This window comes from Trichosurus vulpecula, chromosome 8 (genome assembly GCF_011100635.1).
Source record: "Trichosurus vulpecula isolate mTriVul1 chromosome 8, mTriVul1.pri, whole genome shotgun sequence".
NCBI lineage: Eukaryota > Metazoa > Chordata > Mammalia > Diprotodontia > Phalangeridae > Trichosurus > Trichosurus vulpecula.
Genome location: NC_050580.1, coordinates 144,232,074 through 144,254,037, shown reverse-complemented (window position 1 = coordinate 144,254,037; position 21,964 = coordinate 144,232,074). Strand labels below are relative to the sequence as shown.

At 35.8% G+C, this 21,964-nt stretch overlaps 1 protein-coding gene across 1 annotated transcript in view; it reads left to right on the top strand.

Moving 5' to 3' along the window:
• ICE2 (interactor of little elongation complex ELL subunit 2) overlaps window positions 1-21,964 on the top strand; it is a 60,248-nt gene that overhangs the window by 2,385 nt on the left and 35,899 nt on the right. Inside the window, exons 2-6 of the mRNA XM_036736349.1 lie at window positions 768-875; window positions 2,590-2,694; window positions 7,199-7,460; window positions 10,189-10,308; window positions 20,870-21,007. Coding sequence (XP_036592244.1) covers window positions 847-875; window positions 2,590-2,694; window positions 7,199-7,460; window positions 10,189-10,308; window positions 20,870-21,007 — 654 coding nt within the window. The 5' untranslated portion in view covers window positions 768-846. The remainder of the gene's footprint in view (window positions 1-767; window positions 876-2,589; window positions 2,695-7,198; window positions 7,461-10,188; window positions 10,309-20,869; window positions 21,008-21,964) is intronic.

Below are 21,964 nucleotides of genomic sequence, written 5' to 3'. Positions count from 1 at the left end.
TTGTGAGAAGGAGTACACTTTTGTGGGTCATATAAATTAAGACCTAGAAGGAACCTTGAAGATAATTTAGTCCAATCCCTCTCATTTTATAATGAGAAAATTAAGACCCAGTGAGATAATTACATACTAGAGCCAGTATTCAAACCCAAATCCTCTGATAACTCTAGTGCAATTTTAGCTATCTCATGCTTGTCTCTGAAAGACCTCAGGCTTGATGTAAGGCATCCATTCTGTAAGTTCTTCAAAAGGTTATGGTGTAGTAGAAAAAACATTGGTCTTAGAATCAGAAAATCTGTATGTGTGAGCTCCAGATGTTTTACGTTATTTGAGGTGGGGAAAATCACAGTCCTTGTGGTTCCCAATTTCCACATCAACAAAAAGAATAAAATAATTCTCACCCAGTAGTTTTACAGAGTTGTTGAGAAGATCAAATGAAATATGTATGTGAAAGTGCTTTACGAACTGTAAAACATTGTGTGCAAGTGTAAAGTATTATTTATTTCTCAATGATGTTCAGAACAGAAATATTATTTGTCCTAAATAATGATAACCAGGAGAGGACTTCACTTGTCTCTGATGGTGCTGCGCAACAAAATAAGAAACTCAACAGCAAATTCACTTTAAAGAGTTGGGTATAGTCAGGATAGGGAGGAGATAGACTTTCACATCTGAGTGAATTACTTCTGTTCAATCTAGTCAAGCTGACTTTTCTGCTACATTAATACTTATCTCCATGTATTTGACCCTGGCTCCTTGCTTTTTCCCAGGTGGACATTAGGGAATCTAAAACTCCATTGAATCCAGGGCAGCAGCAGTTTGAACTTTAGTGAAGCAAGACTATGCAAGATGTCTATTGGCAATCCAGTGCTCAACTGGTGAGTTAAATCTGTTGTCGGGTCTTCAAAAGAAGATAGAGATAGACTTGAAGGATTTCAGTCTAGAAGAATTTGATGCAGTTTGTAGAGAAATCAAATCATTTCAAGACCTCAATTAGGTACTCAGTACCCTAGAAATTCCCCCAGCCTGAACTCTTAGACACCATCTTGGGCAGTTATGCTCATGCTCAAGAAATGACTGCACCTTGCTATTTGGAAATTTTTCTTGGGCTTCATTCTATTTGATCTCCCTGCTGATTATCTAGAGGGAGAGGTTTGTGGGTTCTTCTTTTACTAAAGCCTCTCTATTTAACCTTTGTCTTCTGCTGTTTAGAAAAGTAGGATTAAAAAAAAAGAGTACACAGGCTCTATACCATTTGTTTTGGCTTGTTACTCCAAGCTAATATATTCTTCATTAAGGGATGTGTTTTGTTTTATTTTGTTTTAACAACTATATAAAATTCTTATAGTTCAGAGACCTCAGTTTTATAGAGCATAGTCCTTGCAAAATGTAAAGGTAAAGGTAAATTTCTTTGACATTTTACCAGTAAGCGTTACACTTGTTGCTTAGTACTAGAGACATGGAGTGGTTTGGTGGAAAGAGCTCTGAATTAGAAATCAGAAGCCCTGGTTTTAATCCTGAGTTCTCTATTCCATAATCTGTGTAACCTTGATCAAAGCATTTGACCTCCCTGGGCTTTAGTTTGCTTCATATCAGGACTGTTGTGAGGCCCAAATAAGGTGGTGTATATGAAAGCACTTTGGAAGCTCTAAAGTACTAGAAATGCAGGCTAAGAATAAAAACTTATGATTTCACCATTGTTACATCTAACTAGTTCTTTGGATGAATGTTTTAGAAAAACCTTGAAAAAAAATTTAAATATACTGTAATACTAGATACATAATAGGATATGCTATGGGCATACCATTATTATATGGTTAGATTTTCATTTTGAGAACTGGCAAAAATGAAACCTACCATTTTGATAAATGCTTCATTGTTATTCACATTATGGTGTTTTATGTAAACATGCTTGAATTAGTTGCAATTGCTACAGATAAATGCTTTCTCAGTGCACATGATTATATCATGTACAGAAGTGAGCCATTTCATTAGTATGTGCACTCTCACCACCAGTATAAATAGCCTTTTTACTTAATGCATGGATTTTTTTTTTAATTGCTGTGATCAAAAAAATTCATCTCTTGTTGAACCAACCTTCTGATTGATGAGCCTTCTGAACTTAGCTAGGCTGGTCTCAAAGATTTGGAAGCTTATTAGAACCTACCAGATAATACTGACTTGATTGTTAATGTCATCATTCTCACTTGCCAAGATGGGAAAAATAAAATCCTAGGATTAATAGAAGTACTTTGGATAGATATCCTTTAGTAACTTTTTCCCCTTAAAAGTGGTACATACATCTCCCTTCCCCCCAGCAAAAAAAACCCCTATTCACTAAAAACTGGAGAAAACCAACCTAAAGCAACAAACCTTCAGTAGTCTTTGTTTTTATTTTATTGCAGAATATGCAACTTAGCAAAGCAAAGATCTGAAAGCACAAATAAGGTCCATTTTAAATCCTGTGCAGTTAATACTTTTTTCTCTTATAGGGAATATATATAGGATGGGTGGGTAAGCTTCACTTGTGACATTTTAATTCTGATAAGCACTTTGAATTGTCCAGTGCAAGTAAATTGCTTTGCTTCATAGGGATGTTTCACCAAAAAACGGTCTGAATGTGTTTTTCTCGAAAGAAAAATATGAAGAGTATTCTTTGACTCCTACTCTAAAGGAACTACTTATTTTGTCCAAAAGGTAAAACTTTGATTTATTCTTTTCTTTCATATTGTAGTATTTAATAAAATTTGTTAATTTTCATATTTAATTGAAAATTTATAAGGTTATTGTTGATATATTTTAAAATACCTAATCTGAAAGAAAATATCCATTCACCATCTTTTTTCTTAAGTAGTTGTGGTATCAATTATTTACTGGTTTAGATAAGTCTTCTAAAAAAAAACCTGAAGGTACAAAATATCTACTATTTAAATTGGCAGTAAAATTGCTTTTTAATTTTAAAGTTCTTACTGATTATTTCACATTTATATTCAGCGAGACAGGGAAAGGTAATAGTTATGCAAGGACAAAAACAAAATAGTTCTTTCTCTCAAGGAGCTATTGGGAGAAATGGCACGGCACACAGATAATAAATAGAGTAGAGAGCATGAGGGGCTTAGGTATGTAGCACTTCAGCTGAACTTTGAAGGGAGTCAGGACTTCCGTGAGGTGGAAGTAAAGGAGTGCATTTCAGGCTTGGGGGAGGGCCGTGTGACAAGAAGGAACATAATGTCTAGGGAATGATAAGTAGGCCACTTTGTCTGGAGCATAGACCTTCTGAAAGTAAACACCCATTCAGTAGGCATAAAGTCGGTACTAGGTGCCAGGGATGCGAAAAACTGGAACTGGCCCTGACTTCAAGGAGCTTGTATGTAAAATAGCCTGTAAAGATTGGCAGGAGCCAGAGGAATTTGTGTCTTGTCCTAGTATCATGGCTCAGGAATATTAAGAATATCAGTTTGGCAGCTATGTGGAAGAGAGGTTGGAAAGGAGACCAGGCAACTGCCATAGTCCAAACCAGGCTTTTAAAAAAAAAAGGCAACATTCATTGTATCTAGTTTTTCTACTCCTCCCTACTCAAGTGCTTGTAGTCCTTTCTCTACTGTTCTCTCCAAGGTTACTAATGATTACCTTGTTGCTAAATTCCCTGCCCTTTCTTGGTCCTTATTGGTCTAGACTCTAGAGTCTATAATCCTTTTATTAAGGGGACTTGTTTTGTGAAATTTGGATTCAGTCAAAGGGCCACACTTGAGGACCTAGAGGCCCACATGTGGCCTCAAGGCCACAGGTTCCCCACCCCTGGTCTAGACCTTTCTGCTGTATTTGTCACTGCCAATCACCCTTTTTTTCCCTGAATGTTCTTGGGTTTTCTTGACACCACTCTATCATTGTTCTTGTGATCCTAGTACATTAGGATTTGATGAATACACTTTTGTTTCCTTGATTTCTTGTGCCCTTTTTGATTTTATAAACTTTAGTTTTAGCCCTTAATAGCTTTTATCTTTCTATTCAAGGGTCTTATGAATATTCTTCATGCTGTGTTCACTTCCTTGACCATTTTAATCGATCTTCTTTAGCACAGTAATTGCTCTCTTGAGCCAAACAAAATCACATGTAACATTCTAGGTATGAATGCGCTGTAGTGCTGTATACAGGACAATAATGTTTGATTTTTTATTTCAACTGCAGCTTTTTCACAGTGGCATGGGATAAATGTGCTTAGCCTCCATATTTTCTGGTTGTGTATTCTTTTGTTTATTATTTTGTGCCAGAACTGAAATGTGCTTTTCTTTAAAAGCAAAATTTGATAAACCGAGTGGAAGAAAGCCAGTAATTGATGTGATTTTTCTCATAGCTTTAAAAAATAAAGGGAGGAAAATTATATGACAAGAATATTTTCCCAGTGCAAGCAGGGATTGAATCATTGTACAGTGTGTGGAAAATTTTACATTTGTGATTATTTACACTTTAGGACATAGGCAGAAATTTTAACTTGGTTTCTAATCTTATCTTCCCAATGCAGAGTTTTCAATTTAGTTTGTTTTAAAAATGGTCTGTTGAAATGTAGCATTGTTGACTTAATACAAAGACAAAAAATACCATCAATTTCCATTTTCTTCACTATTTTATTCAGTTCTTGAACTGTTTTTCTTTTAGTAATTATTACATCTAATTATGTTGCCTTCAAGAATATGAGCTTAAAGTCCAAAGCCTTAACCAAAAATTTTAGGAAAAACTTGTTTATTTAAAGATAAAGGTTTTATTTCAATGTGCACGTGAATATTTTTTGAGAATTTCAAGAACTCTGGCCATGATTTTATTTATAGCTTTGGGTTTTAAGTTAGAGGGAAAAAATTAACTGAAAACTAGAAAGTTGTAAGCTGTATCAGATAGACAAAGGAAAATGTGATCAAAATTAAGAGTTAGAATTTATAGAGGTAAGGCAGAAGAAGCATTCCGTAAATTTATTTTTAAACAAATTCTCCAAACTTTTAAAGTTTACATATTGGAAACAGAGCAGTTTTGCATACATATATCCATTCACTCTTCTTTTTCCTAGGACATCTGAATAGAAGAGAAGATGAGTAGGTAGTTGACAAAATGAAGGGAAAAAACTTCAAACCATCAACTGAAATAAAATATAATGCTGTAAATGTGGGTAGAGAAGCCCTGTCAGATGCTTTTGGTTTGTATCCTGATGAAGATTTTGACAGCCACTCCACACTGAAATGATCTTGATGTGCTGCCACTTCATTCTTTGCTGAATGTAGCCAATTTAAGCAGCTAGAATTTCTTGACATTCCTGCATTGGCATATCTGAGTCAGCATCTTGTTGCTGCAGTAGCTTAATTAAATTTGCCAGTTTGTGCCACAAGGACAGACATGTTCTTGTATTCAGAGAGACAGCTGTGAAGCAGTATTGTTAAGAGTTGTGGACATGATACTGTTAGGTTTGAATAGCTCTCAAGACTTTTTCTTGTGAGAAATCAATTTGCTGTAATACATTTCTCCCAAGATCAGCAGTTAATGTTCATTTTGTTAACCTAAAATATGCTTATTTTTTAACAGTTATTGGAGAAAGCTTAGTAGTTTAACTATGTCTTCTTTAGCCTGCATTATTTTTAGAGCCTACCTTTAGTGTCTATTCCTAGAATCTTTTCCCTGTTCACCACTTGCTTATTAACAATTGGAATTGTATACTAGCTAAATGAACTTTCAAAACCAGCAGTTCTTGAATTTTTGCTTTATGTCCTAGCTAAATATTTTTTGTAACGTTGACTTGTTTTGGCATTTAATCATGTAGTAGTAAAACTTTATGCATTGTATTCAGTTCAAACATTGGGGAACTTAGTAAATACAGGTATTATTAAAAGGGATTCGCTCTTTTTCCAAGCATATATCTGGATAATTCTTCCATATAACCTCTGATCCTAAAGTACCAAGGACTCTAGTAGCCAAGTACCATGAGACCTAGTTTTTTTTATGAGTTGCTTTTAGCAGTGTGAAGATCTCTTAAGTACATGGGATCTCATTTGTCAGCTATACAGATCTGGTGACCTGGATAGATTTTTCTCCGCTCCCTTTTCTATTCTTTATTTGGAGGGGGGGCGGGGGGGTTATCTTTCCGTATCCAAACAAGAGCTAAAGGATTGAAGCCGCACTAATAGATCATTTGTCAGGAAGCATCAACTTAGAGGGTAGCACAGTTATCCTGGTAGAAAAGTTTCAGTTGCTGTGCCTTGTGTGATCAAGTAGGATAATGGTTTTTGTTGATGGTCTATGATTTAATATTCCTTGTTAAGGGATTTTTATTTGCGAAGTTATGAGCAGGAAGAAAAATCTTGCATTGACATACTTCATTATTTGAGAAAAAACATAGGGTCTCTGGACTAATTTAGTTCTGTTTCTTGTTGGTGCCTTTTTACTGTTTTTAAAAAAACAAACCAAGACTCCACTAATATAACTATAATTACACAAATTTTTTCTACAAGGGAGGGCAAAAAAATACTACTTTGCTTGTGAGACATGGCAGCTTGGGCATGCATGTGACTGCTATAGATACTTATACAGAATCTCCAAAACTACCAACTTATTTTGAGGGATAGGGTGGGACAAGAAGAGCATAGGTCAGAGGTTCTCTTCAGTATTTGAGGAGATGGGATCTTGAAGTACAGAATCTTCTAGTAACTTTGTCAGTTCAGATTGCACAACCATTGCAAAATCTGCTTTTAGTTGTCACTGATAATCATACTAATTTGTTTTTCTTACACAGGAATTTGAGCTTAATTATAGATAATTTGCAACAAAACAAAAAATATATTAAATCTTTGTAATTAAATTTGCAAATAAATATAACACCTGGATGGATAAGTGAAAAGATTCCCTTATTCACAAAGAAATAATAATTGAAGTGTAAGTAAGACCAGTATCTCTGTTTTTCTGTACGTTGGCTGAAAGGTAAACTTGTGATGCAATAATGTCCTGTGGAATATTTAATCTATAATAAATGCCAGAGCTGCAAGATGCAGGTGGCAGAGCTTTGATAGTACTCCAGAATTTACTCTGTTAATCATGATGTATTCTGCCTGGTGATTCAGAATCAAGAAACTCCACCACTGTCAGCCCTAATTTTCAAATACCAATCTTCATGGTAAAAAACAAGTACTGCTAAATTGTAATTAATTTTTTCCCCTCATTTCAGACCTATAGGAGAAAATTTGGATGCATCAGCAAACCCTGTGGAAAATGAGCCAGCAGTTAATTCAGCAGCTCAAGCAAATGGGGATGTTAAAACCACAATAGAAATTGTACCTTTCCCAGAACCAAGAATTCCTTATCCTCATTTCTCTCGTTTCTCAGAAAGAGAACAGAAATGTTATGTGGATTTACAAAACAAATACTCAAAAAAGCCTATAAATTTCAAGATTTCAGGGTTAAATAAGAAGGAATATTTCCAGTATTTGGTATGTATTTTCTCCTTCTGTTTTCCTTAAAAATTATTGACAAAATTTATTTTGTAACTGTTCACTTAGGAATTTAAAAACATTTATATTAAAGTACTTATAGCTAAAAATTAAAGAGTTGAGTTGTGGAGTGGGAAGAACTTTAATATCCCAAGCATGAAAATTTATTTCATTCCCTGTGCTTCATTTTCATAATAAATGTGAATAGTCTGTTTTAACCTATTTCATGGTTGTCTTGAGGTTTAATTTAATATAATAGTACATAAAATGTTTGAGCTGACAGATTCATACAATAGCTGTTACCTGGGCACATATATGCAATTTAGAAGGCCTTAGGTTGAGTCCTGCCTCAGACATGAGGTGTATGACCTAGGATAAGTCACTTGACTTCTTAACCATGCTTTAACACTTAACCACACTTTTCTCAGAAAAGGGGGTAAGAATGATATCAGTCTCTCAGCGTTGTTTTGAGAATTAAATGAACTAACACATGTAAAGAGTTGAGGACATCTTAAAGCACTAGATGAAAATTGTTGTTATGTGTGTTTTCATCAGAAATAATATACTTCTTGTAGTACTTTTAAGGCTATCCTTTAATGAGCAAGAACTGGTTTTGAATCCTTTCTCAGACACTGTTTTGCTGTGTGACTGGGTTCAGTCACTTCTCTGTGGGCTTCACTTTCCTTATCTGTAAAATAAGATAGCTGGTCTCGGATCTCTAAGGCTCTTCCTGTTCTAAATCTATGATTTCATGATCCATGCCTCCTTCTGGCTTGGGGTTGTAAAGGCTGTATCAGAGGGCCATGTGTTCTAGCCAGTCCTAACAAGCTGGAAAGGCTTCAGACGTGATTGCAGTGATGGACTATTCATTTTATCTGCTGACCAGCATAACAAAATTAAGAGAAGCTTATCATCTCCCACAAATAATAGGTGGTCTTCTTGGCCAAAGAAGTTATAAAACCATCAACAGAAGATACAACTGATGAAGACCTTTGGAAGTATTGAAGCTTATTGTGTGTACGGGGTGCTTAACTAGGTACCTAAGGAATACAAAGACAAGGCATGGTGTCTGCTTTCATAGAACTTCCAGTCCTATAGTTTGTAAATTCTTTGAGGGCTAGGATTTCTTTGCCTGTGTTTTTCTTTAATTCCTGCTTTATTCAGGTAGTCAGTAAGTTATAATTGCTAAGGAAATGGCTAAGATACGTTATAATGAGCCTCCCTTTATTTTGCATTTGTGCATTGTTTTAGTAGTTGAAATAGGATTTGCCTCCTTATTCCTACTCCAGAGATGAACTTATTCTCATTTCTGCCAGGTCTAGTAATTTGAGAGTTAGAGGGCTTTTTCTGGGTTCCCCAATTTCTGATTATATGTTTCATAATGCAGACTCAATAAAAGGACAGTTTTCACTCTTTAAAAGGTAATATAGATTGCTGTATTTGGGAGGCAGCTAGGAGATTACAGTGGATAAAGCATCAGGTCTGGAGTAAGGAAGATCTGAGTTCAAATCTAGCCTTTAGCTTCATCCCTGGGCAAGTCACTTAACTCCTGTTTGCCTCAGTTCCTCATCTTCAAAATGGGAACACACTGGAGAAAGTAATGACAAACCACTTCAGTATCTCATAGACGAAGTCTATGGGATCACATAGAGTCAGGCATCACTGAACAACAAATTGTGTTTTAGTGATAAATAATTTAAAATAATTATGGTGAAGAGACAAAAGATTTCAGAAACTTGATTGAAAACTCAGGTTAAATAAGCCAAACTGACTAAATGAAGAGTCTGAATTATAGGGCGTTTTATGTGCCGTACTATTTGTTTCAGGTATACGGCTTAGACTGAAAATGTGCTAACTGAATTTAGCCTAGTAGTGGCAAATAGATAAGAATAACTTATTTTAGTACATCAGCCCAAGTATTATTGACCTTGCAATAAATCTGATGTAAATAGATGTTTCTTTAGTGTTTGAACAGTAGTCACAGGTAAAAATTATTATATAAATATTGCTTAAATTATTTTTGTAGGGGGCAGCTAGGTGGCACAGTGAGTAGAGCATTGGCCCTGGAGTCAGGAGGACCTGAGTTCAAATCCAGCCTCAGACACTTGACACATGTACTAGCTGTGTGACCTTGGGCAAGTCACTTAACCCCAATTGCCCTGCCAAAAAACCAAAAAAAAAATTATTTTTGTAGCAGACTTTTTAAAAGGTATTGAAGATAGCTCCTTTATTACCATGTAACAAATTCTAAATTAGTCCAAGGAAATCAGATTCTTATTACATTTAAATTTTGAATGAAGTGTTGATGTTGAATTTTTTGAGGAAGTCATTAATTCAAATTATTTTTAAACATTTTGTTTTTAAAGAAAATTTATGGATATCTCTTTATTTTCTGTACCTATTAGCCCTTAGATTGCCATAATAAAATAACTTTAAGCACAATGGTTTGTTTAAAAATATTTAGTTAAAAGTTTGAACCCATTCATTTTTATCAGTGTATATATATAAACATTTATTTAATGAACATAATGCAATAATGAAATTAGAAAAATGCTAAAACGGATTATTGGACATTTTTAAAGTTGCTAAAACACTTCATTAATCCTCCATGTGTTGCCAAGTATCATAGTAGATTTGCAATAACACTTCAGCCTAAATAATTATTATCAGAGTCCTCACTCAAATGATTATTATACCTTAGCTCATTTTTTTTTTCTTTTCCCTTTAGGACATGAAGAAATGTATAAATGATGAAGTTGCTGAATTTTTAAAGTTTCTTCAGAATGCTGCAAAGAGTTGCAGTCAGGATTATGATATGCTTTCAGATGAAGCACTTGTATTTACAAAGGTAAAGAATAGTAATGTTTGTAGATAATATCATTTATGGAAATTGAACAGTAATATTCAACAATATTTCAAAAATGTATTTGCCCTTAGTATGCAGCAGATTCTAAAATGTCTTTGCATGTAGGAAGCAGCATGTTAGAGTAGAACAAGTCCCTCTAGAATCAAAGGACCTGGGTTCAGATTGTCTTTTTGATTCTTACTACTTGTGTGACTGTAGACAAATAACTTCCCTGGGCTTCACAGGTTTCCTCAGGTAGAATGAGGGGGTTGGGTTAAATGGCCTTTGAGATAAAGTCCCTTCCAGCTTTAGTGATTCATGATTAATCTACTTTAGTTCATTTGCAAATATACTTTCAATTCAGAAATTCAATCTATTGACATTTCCTTTCTTTTATTCTTTAATGTATTGTACAGGTAAAAATGTCTTAAGCAGTACTAGTCATAGAATTACAGAATTTCAGAGTTGGAAGGGATCTCGTGGCCATCTAGTCCAACATATGCCTTGAAAAGAGTTTTCTCTGCCAGTTCTCCTCGATGCTAGAAGAAATTCAGTGAAGGAGATTCCACCATCTCCTGATGATGGGGTGCTGGGTGCCTGTGCTTGGACCCTAGTTCCAAAATCACATCCAGTTTGAAAATGATATTTCTCCCTTGCTTCAAAACATTGGTCCTAGCAAAGCAGGACAGCATGCCTTAACAAAACATTTCTCTCTCCTCCTGATACTGTGGCCAGCTGTACTTATAGAATTTATTAGTTTGTACTCCCTGTATACGTGCTGAACTGGCTGTGTACTGGTCCATAGAGATATTTACTACTCACTGACCTCTATCATATGCATGCTAGACCCAGACATATATATACTCTTTTACATTCTTCTTGTCTAGCAAGACACTGATGGAAGCAGCCTGGTATTTCCCAGTCAGCCCTGACCATTAGTTGACTTAGTGACGTTTCAGGCCTAAAAACACACCTCCATGTAGCCCCCACCTAGGGCTGTTTCCCAGTGAACTCTGGGTAAGATACCTGCGCAGTAGATACAAAAAGTGCATGTTCCTTTAAGAACTGACCACCCCTTAACCACTCCCTAATTCTACCCCAAATCACCTAATTAACATATTTGGCACATGTTTTACCATCAAATATCCTATAAAAACTTTACCTCCACCCCGTAAGGTTGCAGGGTCCCTAAGAACTCTTGCCCGCTGAAAAGCGTAATAAATCTTTGCCACTTTGACTTAAAGAATGCTTGAGTCCGCGAATTCGTTCCAGACAGCCCCGACCCTCTCCAGTACTCAGGTCCTCGTGGGGTACTCCCCCTCAACTACCCTGTCTGGGAACTCCAGTCTTGGGGTTCCTGGACTTTATCTCCCAAACCCTCAACACTGAGACAGCTCATTCTACTTTTGAGATAGTACTGATTGTTAAGATTTTCTTTACGTCAAGCCTAAATTTGCTCCTTTTGCAAGGTTAGGCAGGGTGCTGAAGTCACTAGTCAGGAAAGCACAGTACAGCAAACTAGACAGGACAGTACATTAACTTTAGTATTTGCCACATCATATGTAAACATATGTAAAACTTAACATATCAAGTGATTTTTGGCTATTTGATCAAATTAACTAGCTAACTATGGAGATTATTACCCTAGCATGTTAAGTATTAATATGTCAGTCATCCAGCAAATGTTAAGTGCTACTTACAGTTTCATGGATTTTTATAGTTTTACCCACAAATACGTTATCATATCTGAAATGTACCTTTCATTATTTAAAATTGATCAACTGAAGCATTTTTCAATTATCTTAAAAAAAAGTGACCAAATGCTCCACTGTGAGGTATTATAGTCAAAGAAGTTAAAAGATGGAAAGAAAGAGCCCATATACACTAGAATGTTTGCATCAGCACTTTTTGTATAGCAAAGAAGTAGAACCAAAATGCTTACTCATTGGGGAATGGATAAACAAATAGAGAGTACTTTAGGTGTATTGTATTACTATTGCATAAGAAATGAAAACTGGGGCAGCTAGGTGTCCCAGTGAGTAGAGAACCTGCCCTGGAGTCAGGAGGACCTGAGTTCAAATGCAGCCTCAGACACTTGACACGCTTACTGGCTGTGTTGCCTTGCCTTCCCACCTCCAGAAAAAAAAAAAAAGAAACCAAGACTATGAAGAGTTCAGAGAAACATGGAGAGACTTTTGTAAACTGGTACAAAATGAAGGAAGCAGAACCGGGAAAACAATAAAATAAATGGGAAAAGCAAAAACAGAAAAAAGAAATAATATAAGGGTTAAAATAACCAAGTTTAGTTTCTTTGTAATCCTGTGCATTTTATTTTATACTAAAAAGAGCTGAGAAAATATACCTCCTTTCCCCTTTGCAGAGGCAAGGGACAATGGGTATAAAACATTGTATATACTGACTGACTTGATTGATGTATGTTGATTAGGTTTTTCTCAACTTTTTTTTCTCCTCTTTTTCATTTTATTATAAGAGAATGATTTTCTAGAGAGGGGAGGATATATATGGAAATACAGCTGATATAAAAATAAGATAGGAAAACTTTTTTTTAAAGAAAAAACAAAGCTTACAAAAGAATTATGAGAATTTATTTTTTGCATGTGAACTAAAATGTAGGAAGTTTTATGATTCTTGTTTTATGGGATCTAAACATGGCTTTCATAATGCAGTATCTAGTCCATTTTTTCATATGTGGAATAAGCTAGCAATAATTATTTTGTTAGCAATATTGAGTAGGGAAGGTGTTTTTAATAAAATTATTGCCAAAGTATGATTTTTTAGAGACTCGTATTGAAAACTTTAGCTCTCTTTTGTTTTTAGATGCATTGTTTTTGAAACAAGACGTTTGTTTTTAATAATTTTAGATTCCCTAAAAGACTTTGTTTTTCATTACCAAGGTCTTCCTAATATGGAAGGACTTTAATTTAGATAATATGGCAATTAAAAAGAGACATAGTTTCTTGGTAAGTTAATCATTTTATTAATAAGCCTACCACATTTATTAATAAAAGGATGGTCATTTGGCTGGCTGTCTTAGACCAAAAGACAATCATGGCAGTGGGGTCATAGTTTATATACCCTTTGAAGAGTAGGTGTTCCCCTGGGTGATTGGTTAATAATGAGAGAACTAATCACAATGAGGGGCTGAGAGTGACATCATGTCACTCTTGGACTGAGAAAGACTATCTCTATACCCAGACTACCCCCAGTTGTGGGCAGTCTATTCAAAGAATTTATGCCCCACCCAAGCCTGAGCAGAATTCAATGGCTACTCCACCTTGGTGGAGTCTCAACAAGAAAGTTAGTCCAATCTCATTATCAGCAATGTTCTTCAAGAGACTGAACTTTTAAAAATTAAGACATCATAAAAAGGGGTGGATTCTGGATCTCCCCAAATGATTGGTTATCAATAATCATTTCTCTCAGTAGATTAGTACATAACATAGAATGTCTGATGGAGCAGCTACATTCTCAATTTTCCTGGACGGTCCCAATTTGCTGAACATAAAACATATTTTTTTAAATTTTTTTCTCTTTTATTTTTATTTAATATGTTTAGTTTTCAGCATTGATTTTCACAAGAATTTGAATTATAAATTTTCTCCCCATATCTACCCTCCCTCCGCCACTCCAAGATGGTGTATATTCTGGTTGCCCTGTTCCCTAGTCAGCCCTCCCTTCTGTCACCCCACTCCCCTCCCATCCCCTTTTCCCTTCCTTTCTTGTAGGGCAAGATAAATTTCTATGCCCCATTGCCTGTGTATCTTATTTTCTAGTTGCATGCAAAAACTTTTTTTTGTTTGTTTTTGAACATCTGTTTTTGAAACTTTGAGTTCCAAATTCTCTCCCCTCTTCCCTTCCCACCCACCCTACCTAAGAAGTCAAGCAATTCAACATAGGCCACATGTGTATCATTATGTATGAGCCTTCCACAATTCTCATGTTGTGAAAAACTAACTATATTTTGCTCCTTCCTAACCTATCCCCCTTTATTGAATTTTCTCCCTTGACCCTGTCCCCTTTCGAAAGTGTTTGTTTTTGATTACCTCGACCCCCATCTGCCCTCCCTTCTATCATCCCCCCCTTTTTTTTTATCTTCTTCCTCCTTTTTTCCTGTGGGGTAAGATACCCAATTGAGTATGTATGGTATTCCCTCCTCAGGTCAAATCTGATGAGAGCAAGATTCCCCTATTCCCCCTCACCTGCCTTCTCTTCTCTTCCTACAGAACTGCTTTTTCTTTCCACTTTTATGCGAGATAGTTTACCCCATTCTGTCTCTCCCTATCTCCCTCTTTCAATATATTCCCCTCTCATCCCTTAATTCGATTTTGTTTCTTTTAGATATCTTCCCTTCATCTTCAACTCACCCTGTGCCTGCTCGCTCTCTCTCTCTCTCTATATATATATATATGCACATACATATATACATACATACACATTCACGTAGACATATATATACATAAACATATATATGTATATACACACACACACACACACATATATATATATATATATATATATGCGCATATTCCCTTCAACTACCCTAATACTGAGGTCTCATGAATCATACACATCATCTTTCCATGTAGGAATGTAAACAAAACAGTTCAACTTTAGTAAGTCCCTTGCATTTCTTTTTCTTGTTCTTTTTCTTGATTACCTTTTCAAGCTTCTCTTGATTCTTGTGTTTGAAAGTCAAATTTTCTATTCAGCTCTGGTCTTTTCACTGAGAAAGCTTGAAAGTCCTCTATTTTATTGAAAGTCCATATTTTGCCTTGGAGCATGATACTCAGTTTTGCTGGGTAGGTGATTCTTGGTTTTAATCCTAGCTCCATTGACCTCCAGAATATCGTATTCCAAGCCCTTTGATCTCTTAATGTAAAAGCTGCTAGATCTTGGGTTATTCTGATTGTGTTTCCACAATACTCAAATTGTTTCTTTCTGGCTGCTTGAAGTATTTTCTCCTTGATCTGGGACCTCTGGAATTTGGTGACAATATTCCTAGGAGTTTTCTTTTCGGGATCTATTTAAGGAGGCAATCGATGGATTCTTTCAATTTCTATTTTACCCTCTGTGTCTAGAACATCAGGGCACTTCTCCTTGATAATTTCTTGAAAGATGATATCTAGGCTCTTTTTTTGATCATGGCTTTCAGGTAGTCCAATAATTTTTAAATTCTCTCTCCTGGATCTATTTTCCAGGTCAGTGGTTTTTCCAATGAGATATTTCACATTGTCTTCCACTTTTTCATTCCTTTGGTTCTGTTTTATAATATCTTGATTTCTCATAAAGTCACTAGCTTCCACTTGCTCCAATATAATTTTTAAGGTAGTATTTTCTTCAGTGGTCTTTTGGACCTCCTTTTCCATTTGGCTAATTCTGCCTTTCAAGGCATTCTTCTCTTCATTGGCTTTTTGGAGCTCTTTTGCCATTTGAGTTAGTCTATTTTTTAAGGTGTTGTTTTCTTCAGTATATTTTTCAGTATCTTTTTGGGTCTCCTTTAGCAAGTCATTGACTTGTTTTTATGGTTTTCTCGCATCCTTCTCATTTCTCTTCCCAAGTTTTCCTCTACTTCTCTAACTTGCTTTTCCAAATCCTTTTTGAGCTCTTCCATGGCCTGAGACCAGTTCATGTTTTTCTTGGAGGCTTTGGATGTAGGCTCTTTGACTTTGTTGACTTCTTCTGGCTGTATGTTTTGGTCTTCTTTGTCACCAAAGAAAGATTCCAAAGTCTGAGACTGAATCTGGGTGCGTTTTCACTGCCTGGCTGTATTCCCACCCAACTAACTTGACCCTTGAGTTTTTCAGTGGGGTGTGACTGCTTGTAGAGTTAAGAGAACTATGTTCCAAGCTCTGCCACATCAGCAGTCCTCCTTCCCCAAGAACCCCCAGCCCGGACTGGACTTAGATCTTCAGCAGGCTCTTCACTCCTGCTCTGATCTGCCACTTAATTCCTTCCACCAGGTGGGCCTGGGGTCAGAAGCAACTGCAGCTATAGTTCTGTCGCTGCCCCACCTCTGCTGCCCCTGGGGCGGTGGCCGAACCTCGAACTCCTTTTTTCACTCTGTCTCCAGCAGCTTTTCCCACTAACCTTCTCTGTTGTCTTTGGTGTTTGTGGGTTGAGAAGTCTGGTAACTGCTGCAGCTCACTGATTCAGGGCAGTAGGGCACGATCTGCCAGGCTTCTGCTCTGGTTGGTCCGCACCGCCCACGCTGGGTCTGCTCTGCTCCACTCCCAGCTCCGTGAAGGATAGACCTTACCCAGAGACCACCCAGGCTGTCCTGGTGTCCTGGGCTGGAGCCCTGCTTCTCTCTGCTATTTTGTGGGTTCTGCAGTTCTAGAATTGGTTCAGAGCCATTTTTTATAGGTTTTTGGAGGGACTTGGCGGGGAGCTCAAGCTAGTCCCTGCTTTCCAGCCGCCATCTTGGCTCTGCCCCCAAACTCTCATAAAACATATTTTTAATGAAGCTTTGAAAAAGTAGTGTCTGTCAGGATCATATAACTGGCAAAATAGTGAAGTGGTTATTTTCTGCAAATTTCTTCAACCTCACAACTTCAAAAGAAAGGAATTATATTCTAGATGTTGAGTACTGTTGCTGATTCCACAAGATAAGAATGCACAACCCCTATCTAAGATGTAAAGATAATTTAAAAAAAAAGATAGGGGCTAGATCTGTTAGTTCATTGATGTAGAAAACTCTTGGATGATAAAACTGTATCTCTCAATGCAGGATAGCAACTTCTCTGCATCTCAGAGTCTTAGAGAATTGCCTAGAATACAGGTTCAATGTCTTGCCCAGGGTCATACAGCCAGGATGTGTTGGAGGTAGGACTGGAACCCAGGTCTGGCTTTCTGTCCACTATGCTATGTTGCCTTTGGAAAGGGAAGGTGTAAAAAGCCTCAAGAATGTTAGCATTTACAGTTCCCATCCACCTTCCCTATCTCCATCTAACTCTGCATGTCCACAGTAAAGAGTACAAGCAAGCCTGCTTGCTTTATGACTTGGGTTTCAGCTATAGGGCTCTCGTAGCAGTGACTTCCTGAAGCCCAACTCCACAATTCTGTAGGAAATAGCAGACTCTGATTCTGCCCCATCTGTATGGTGAAAGAAGACATTGATGGAGAATGTAGTGATGTTCCCAACTGTATACTGGGATAGGGGGTCTTAACCTGGATCCCTGAACTTTTTCTTATTAATAAATATATTATTTGTGATATATATTATTAATTAAATATAATATTTGATAAATGTAATTTCTTTTGTAATCTTTTTCATGCATTTAAAACATCATTCTAAGAAGGTACATAAGCTTCACCAGCCTGTTAAAGTGGTGCAATGATACAAAAACAAAGAGCAAAAACCTCTTGGATATGAGGAAAAGGAACTGTAATTTGCATAGGTCATGAGGGAAAGGGCACTGGAAGCCTGGCTGGGGCCAGTCCCCTCCCCCAAGAGGTTGCTTAGGGTACAGACTTAGGCCCAGTGAATCCTGTCTCCAAACCTGAGAAAGCTGAGGCTTCACAATAGTCCTGTCATTTATCTGTGCAGCAGTAGAAAGGGCAGGGACCAGAGAATGAGCAGGAATTCCAAAACCAGGAAGAGAAAAGCTTAAAGACCAAAAAAAGATAAGGGAAGAATACCTGAATAAAAATGTACAAAGAAAGGAAAACAATATGGAGGTGATCTTAAAAAGTGAAGCCAAAACACATTGAATAAGCATAATGTAAAAGAAAATGAATCAATGTTACTTGATGAAAAAGAGAATTGTGGACTCCGTAGAGATCCTGGAACAATAGCAAGAATTCTAGAATGATTGAAAAGAGAAGCAAAACTCTTAGAAGAAGAAATTAGGACTGAATTTAAGTTGGAAATCAGAGCTTTCAACATAGAATTCAAAAACCTAAAACAAAAATTGAATGCATGATGGAAAATCTAAAGTAGAAGCTCTAAGGCAAACCCACTGTTGACCTTGAAGACAGGATGCACAAAGGTAACTTCAGAATTACAGGGTCTCCCAAAAGAACTTGACAAATAAGAGAACCTCTGTTCCACAATGCAGGAAATAGTATAAGAAGGTTGCCTAGATTAGAACTTCTGAATATAGATAATAAAGCTTAGCTTGAGAGAATCTACAGGTTTTTGCTAGAAAAATACCCTGAACTTCAAACTCCAAGATGTAAAGTGGTCACATTTCACTATTTCAGTAACAAACAATAAACTTTGCAAGTAACCAAAAGAAAGACATATGAAGAAAAACAAGTTGAATAACATTGCTGTTCTGCATTTATGAAAAAAACAGAGGAGATCAGGCTGCAATCCTATGTAACATATCGTGCAAACCAGTGCCTTATCCTCAACAGAAGTTGACCATTCCACCAAAAGAAGACATCTGACATATTTCTGCAAAAAAACAAAACTTAAAACCTGGGGTAAGCAGATTATTCAAGTTCCAAACACTTCGAACAAGCATGAGAAAAGTCAATAAATAAAATTATCAAGACTAAGTGATGAAATCAGTTTTCTCATGCATATAAGTTATTGTTTAGAAAAAAGGTCTAAATATTCTGGAAAGCAATTAGGAATTAATACTCAGAAAATTACTAAAATGTCCAAAACCCTTTGCCCTGTAGATCCCATTATTAGACATGTGTTCCAAGGACATCAAAGATAGAAATGTCCTGTAGACACCAAAATATTTATAGCAGAACTTTTTTAGATGTAAAGAACTGAAAGCAAAGCATATGGTCATCAACTGGGGAATGGCTGAACAAATTGTAATTGCGTGTAATATAATATTACTGTTCCCTGAGAAATGGTGAATATGAAGACTTCAGAGAAGCATGAGAAGACATAACTTGATGCAAAAGGAAGTAAAAATTATTAGGAAAGTAATATGCAGTATGACTTCAACAAAAGTAAAAAGTGTTCTGTGATTGTCATGAACAAGCTAGGGCAGGAAGAAGAGAGGAGGAAATCTACCTCTTTTCTTTGTAGGCAGGGTGGTTTAGGACCATTACCATCAGAAATAGTGTTGTTCAGTTGTACTAAACCGCTTTCTTCCCCCTCTTTTATTCATTGTTACAAAGGATGGCTCTCTAGAAAGATGAGACAGAAAGGATACATTTAGAAATAAAAGGTGAAGTAAAAACAAAAGATAACAATAAAAATCAGGAACAAAATAAATAAAACCCAAACCTCATTTATACAAATTAGACTACTTTTTTGATTAAATTAGGTTCAAAAAGGTTCTCTTTTAGCAGGTGGAGAAAGTATTTGTGATTAAGAGTCCTGAAATTGGAAGGTAGTGCAATTACCAAAGAAAGTAAATTCTTTGTTTCCTTAATCACTTATTTGTTATCACAATTAATGTGGATTTTAAAAGTAAAACTATGCATTTCAACTTTTTCCATAATTAAATTTCCAAGTTTCTTTAATCTTTTGCTAGCAGTTTGAAGGGGAAATGATCCTTGCAGCCAAAATTAAATATAACATCTCACCAAAGAATTGGAAATTGAGGGGATGCCCATCAGTTGGGGAATGGTTAAACAAGTTGTTTATGATTATGATGTAATACAATTATGATATAAGAAATGGTGAGCAGGAGAAAGACTTAAATGAACTGATGCAAAGTGAAGTGAGCAGAACCAGTAGAACACTGTACACAGTAACAGTAATATTGCATGATGAGCAACTGTGAATGACTTAGCACATTCTTAGCAGTACAGTGATTTAAGACATTTCCAAAGGACTCATGATGAAAAATGGTGTGTGTCTCCCAAGAAAGAACTGATGGAGTCTGAATGCAGATCAAAGCATGCTTTTTAAAATTTTTCTTAGGTTTTTTTTTTTTTGGTCTGTGTTTTCTTTCAGAACATGACTAATATGGGGATATATTTTGTGTGACTGCACATATATATCTGTATCATGTTGCTTGCCTTCTCAGTGTAGAGAGAGGGAGGAAGAGAATTTGAAACTCAAAATTTAAAAAAAAGAATGTTAAAAATTATTTTAAAATGAAATTGGAAAAAAATTTTAAAAATTAAAAAAAAATCTCCCTGTTTTTGATACTTTCAATAACATAATTTGAAGGGGTTTAAATCATTTCATGGAGTTTTGTTATCTTTTAAAGTTACAGTTTTAAATTCCATTAATTTATCTAATTGTCTCAGTAGCCAGTGGAAAGATTATTATAATAATTTTTTTATTTCATCAGCAGCCTGAATAACAGTTTTTTGTTTGTTTTAGATTTTCATATGCATGTTTATTTTAGTTTTGTTGAGTCTATTTTAAGCAATTCAGCTAAAATTTATTTTCATTATATTGAGAAATTAGACATGAACAGATAAATTAAGATAAAAATATTCAGAATGTTGATGAATAATATGACTATTTTCACATTAATTATATCTTATTTGGAATTATGTGTAGTTACACCCATACTTTGCTTTATTATTTTATACCTGAAGTAATCATGCAAGTAGATTTAGTTTTTGTGACATTGTCAGAAAAATATTATGCATGCTGATTCTTCTTTTTTTCTTGTAGCAATTTTTAAGTGCTTCAGTTGAACAAGTGAAAAAGTATCCTGAAATCTACTCACTCCATGAAATCACTAGCTTAATGGGATTCCTCCCAACTAGAACAGAGATGGGATTAAAATTAGAAAAAACTGTCCTTGCATTGGTAAAGTATATTTGTACTTCAAGTATTAATACTGTGCTTTTTGAAAAAAAAATTTCCATGCATTGAACATAGACTTCATCTTATATTTTGAGAGGGTTTTGATGTGATAATAAGATTTTTTTTTCAGTACTTGAATGGATCACTGATTTTATCAATATGGGCATCTCTTCCCCCCTGTGGATTATCTGTCAACACATTACTATGTATATTGCTTGTAAACATTTATAAAAATTCCAGATATCTTAGGAGCAGTTGCATGTCTCACTTTAATTCTCACTATATGGTTGATCCACCTTTTTTCTAGTTATTCATGTGCTACTTAGAAAGCAGTCACTATAATAAGGAGACCAAAGAACTTAGAATCCACTTCAACCAGAAAACACCTTATCTCCTTGCCAAGTGGAGAAACACATTTCTGAGGATTCAGTTAAAGTCAGTACACATTTATTAAGTGCCTACTATGTGTCAGCCCCTGTGCTAAGTGCTGGAGATATCAGTAAGAAAAAGAAAGATAGTCTTTACCCTCAAGGAGCTTACAATCTGATAGGGGAAGACAGCACATAAAAGGAAGCTGAAAAGCAGGTGAGGAAAGAAGGGAGGCCACCAGGGACTGCCCACTGGGGTTGTGATGTTCCATTAACAGAGCTACTGGAGAATGGCAAGTTACCTGGGATCAGTACTGCTTTAAAATATTTACTAACTTGCAAGAGCTGAGAGGATGATGGTGAAAGATTTTGAAGTTGTATTGGCTGAAAAAAATAAAAGGAAGTGATATAGAGAAAAAAGGTAGCAGAAAGCCAGATCATCTTAAGAGAAGATGAAAATTAGAGAAAGGCCTAATTGGTGAAAAACTGAACAAATCTGTTGACATTTTTGCAACAAATTCTTTTCTTTATCAGTGACAGTAGAAAACTACATTTGGAATATAGCATCTAGATTTCCAGTGTGTATATTAAG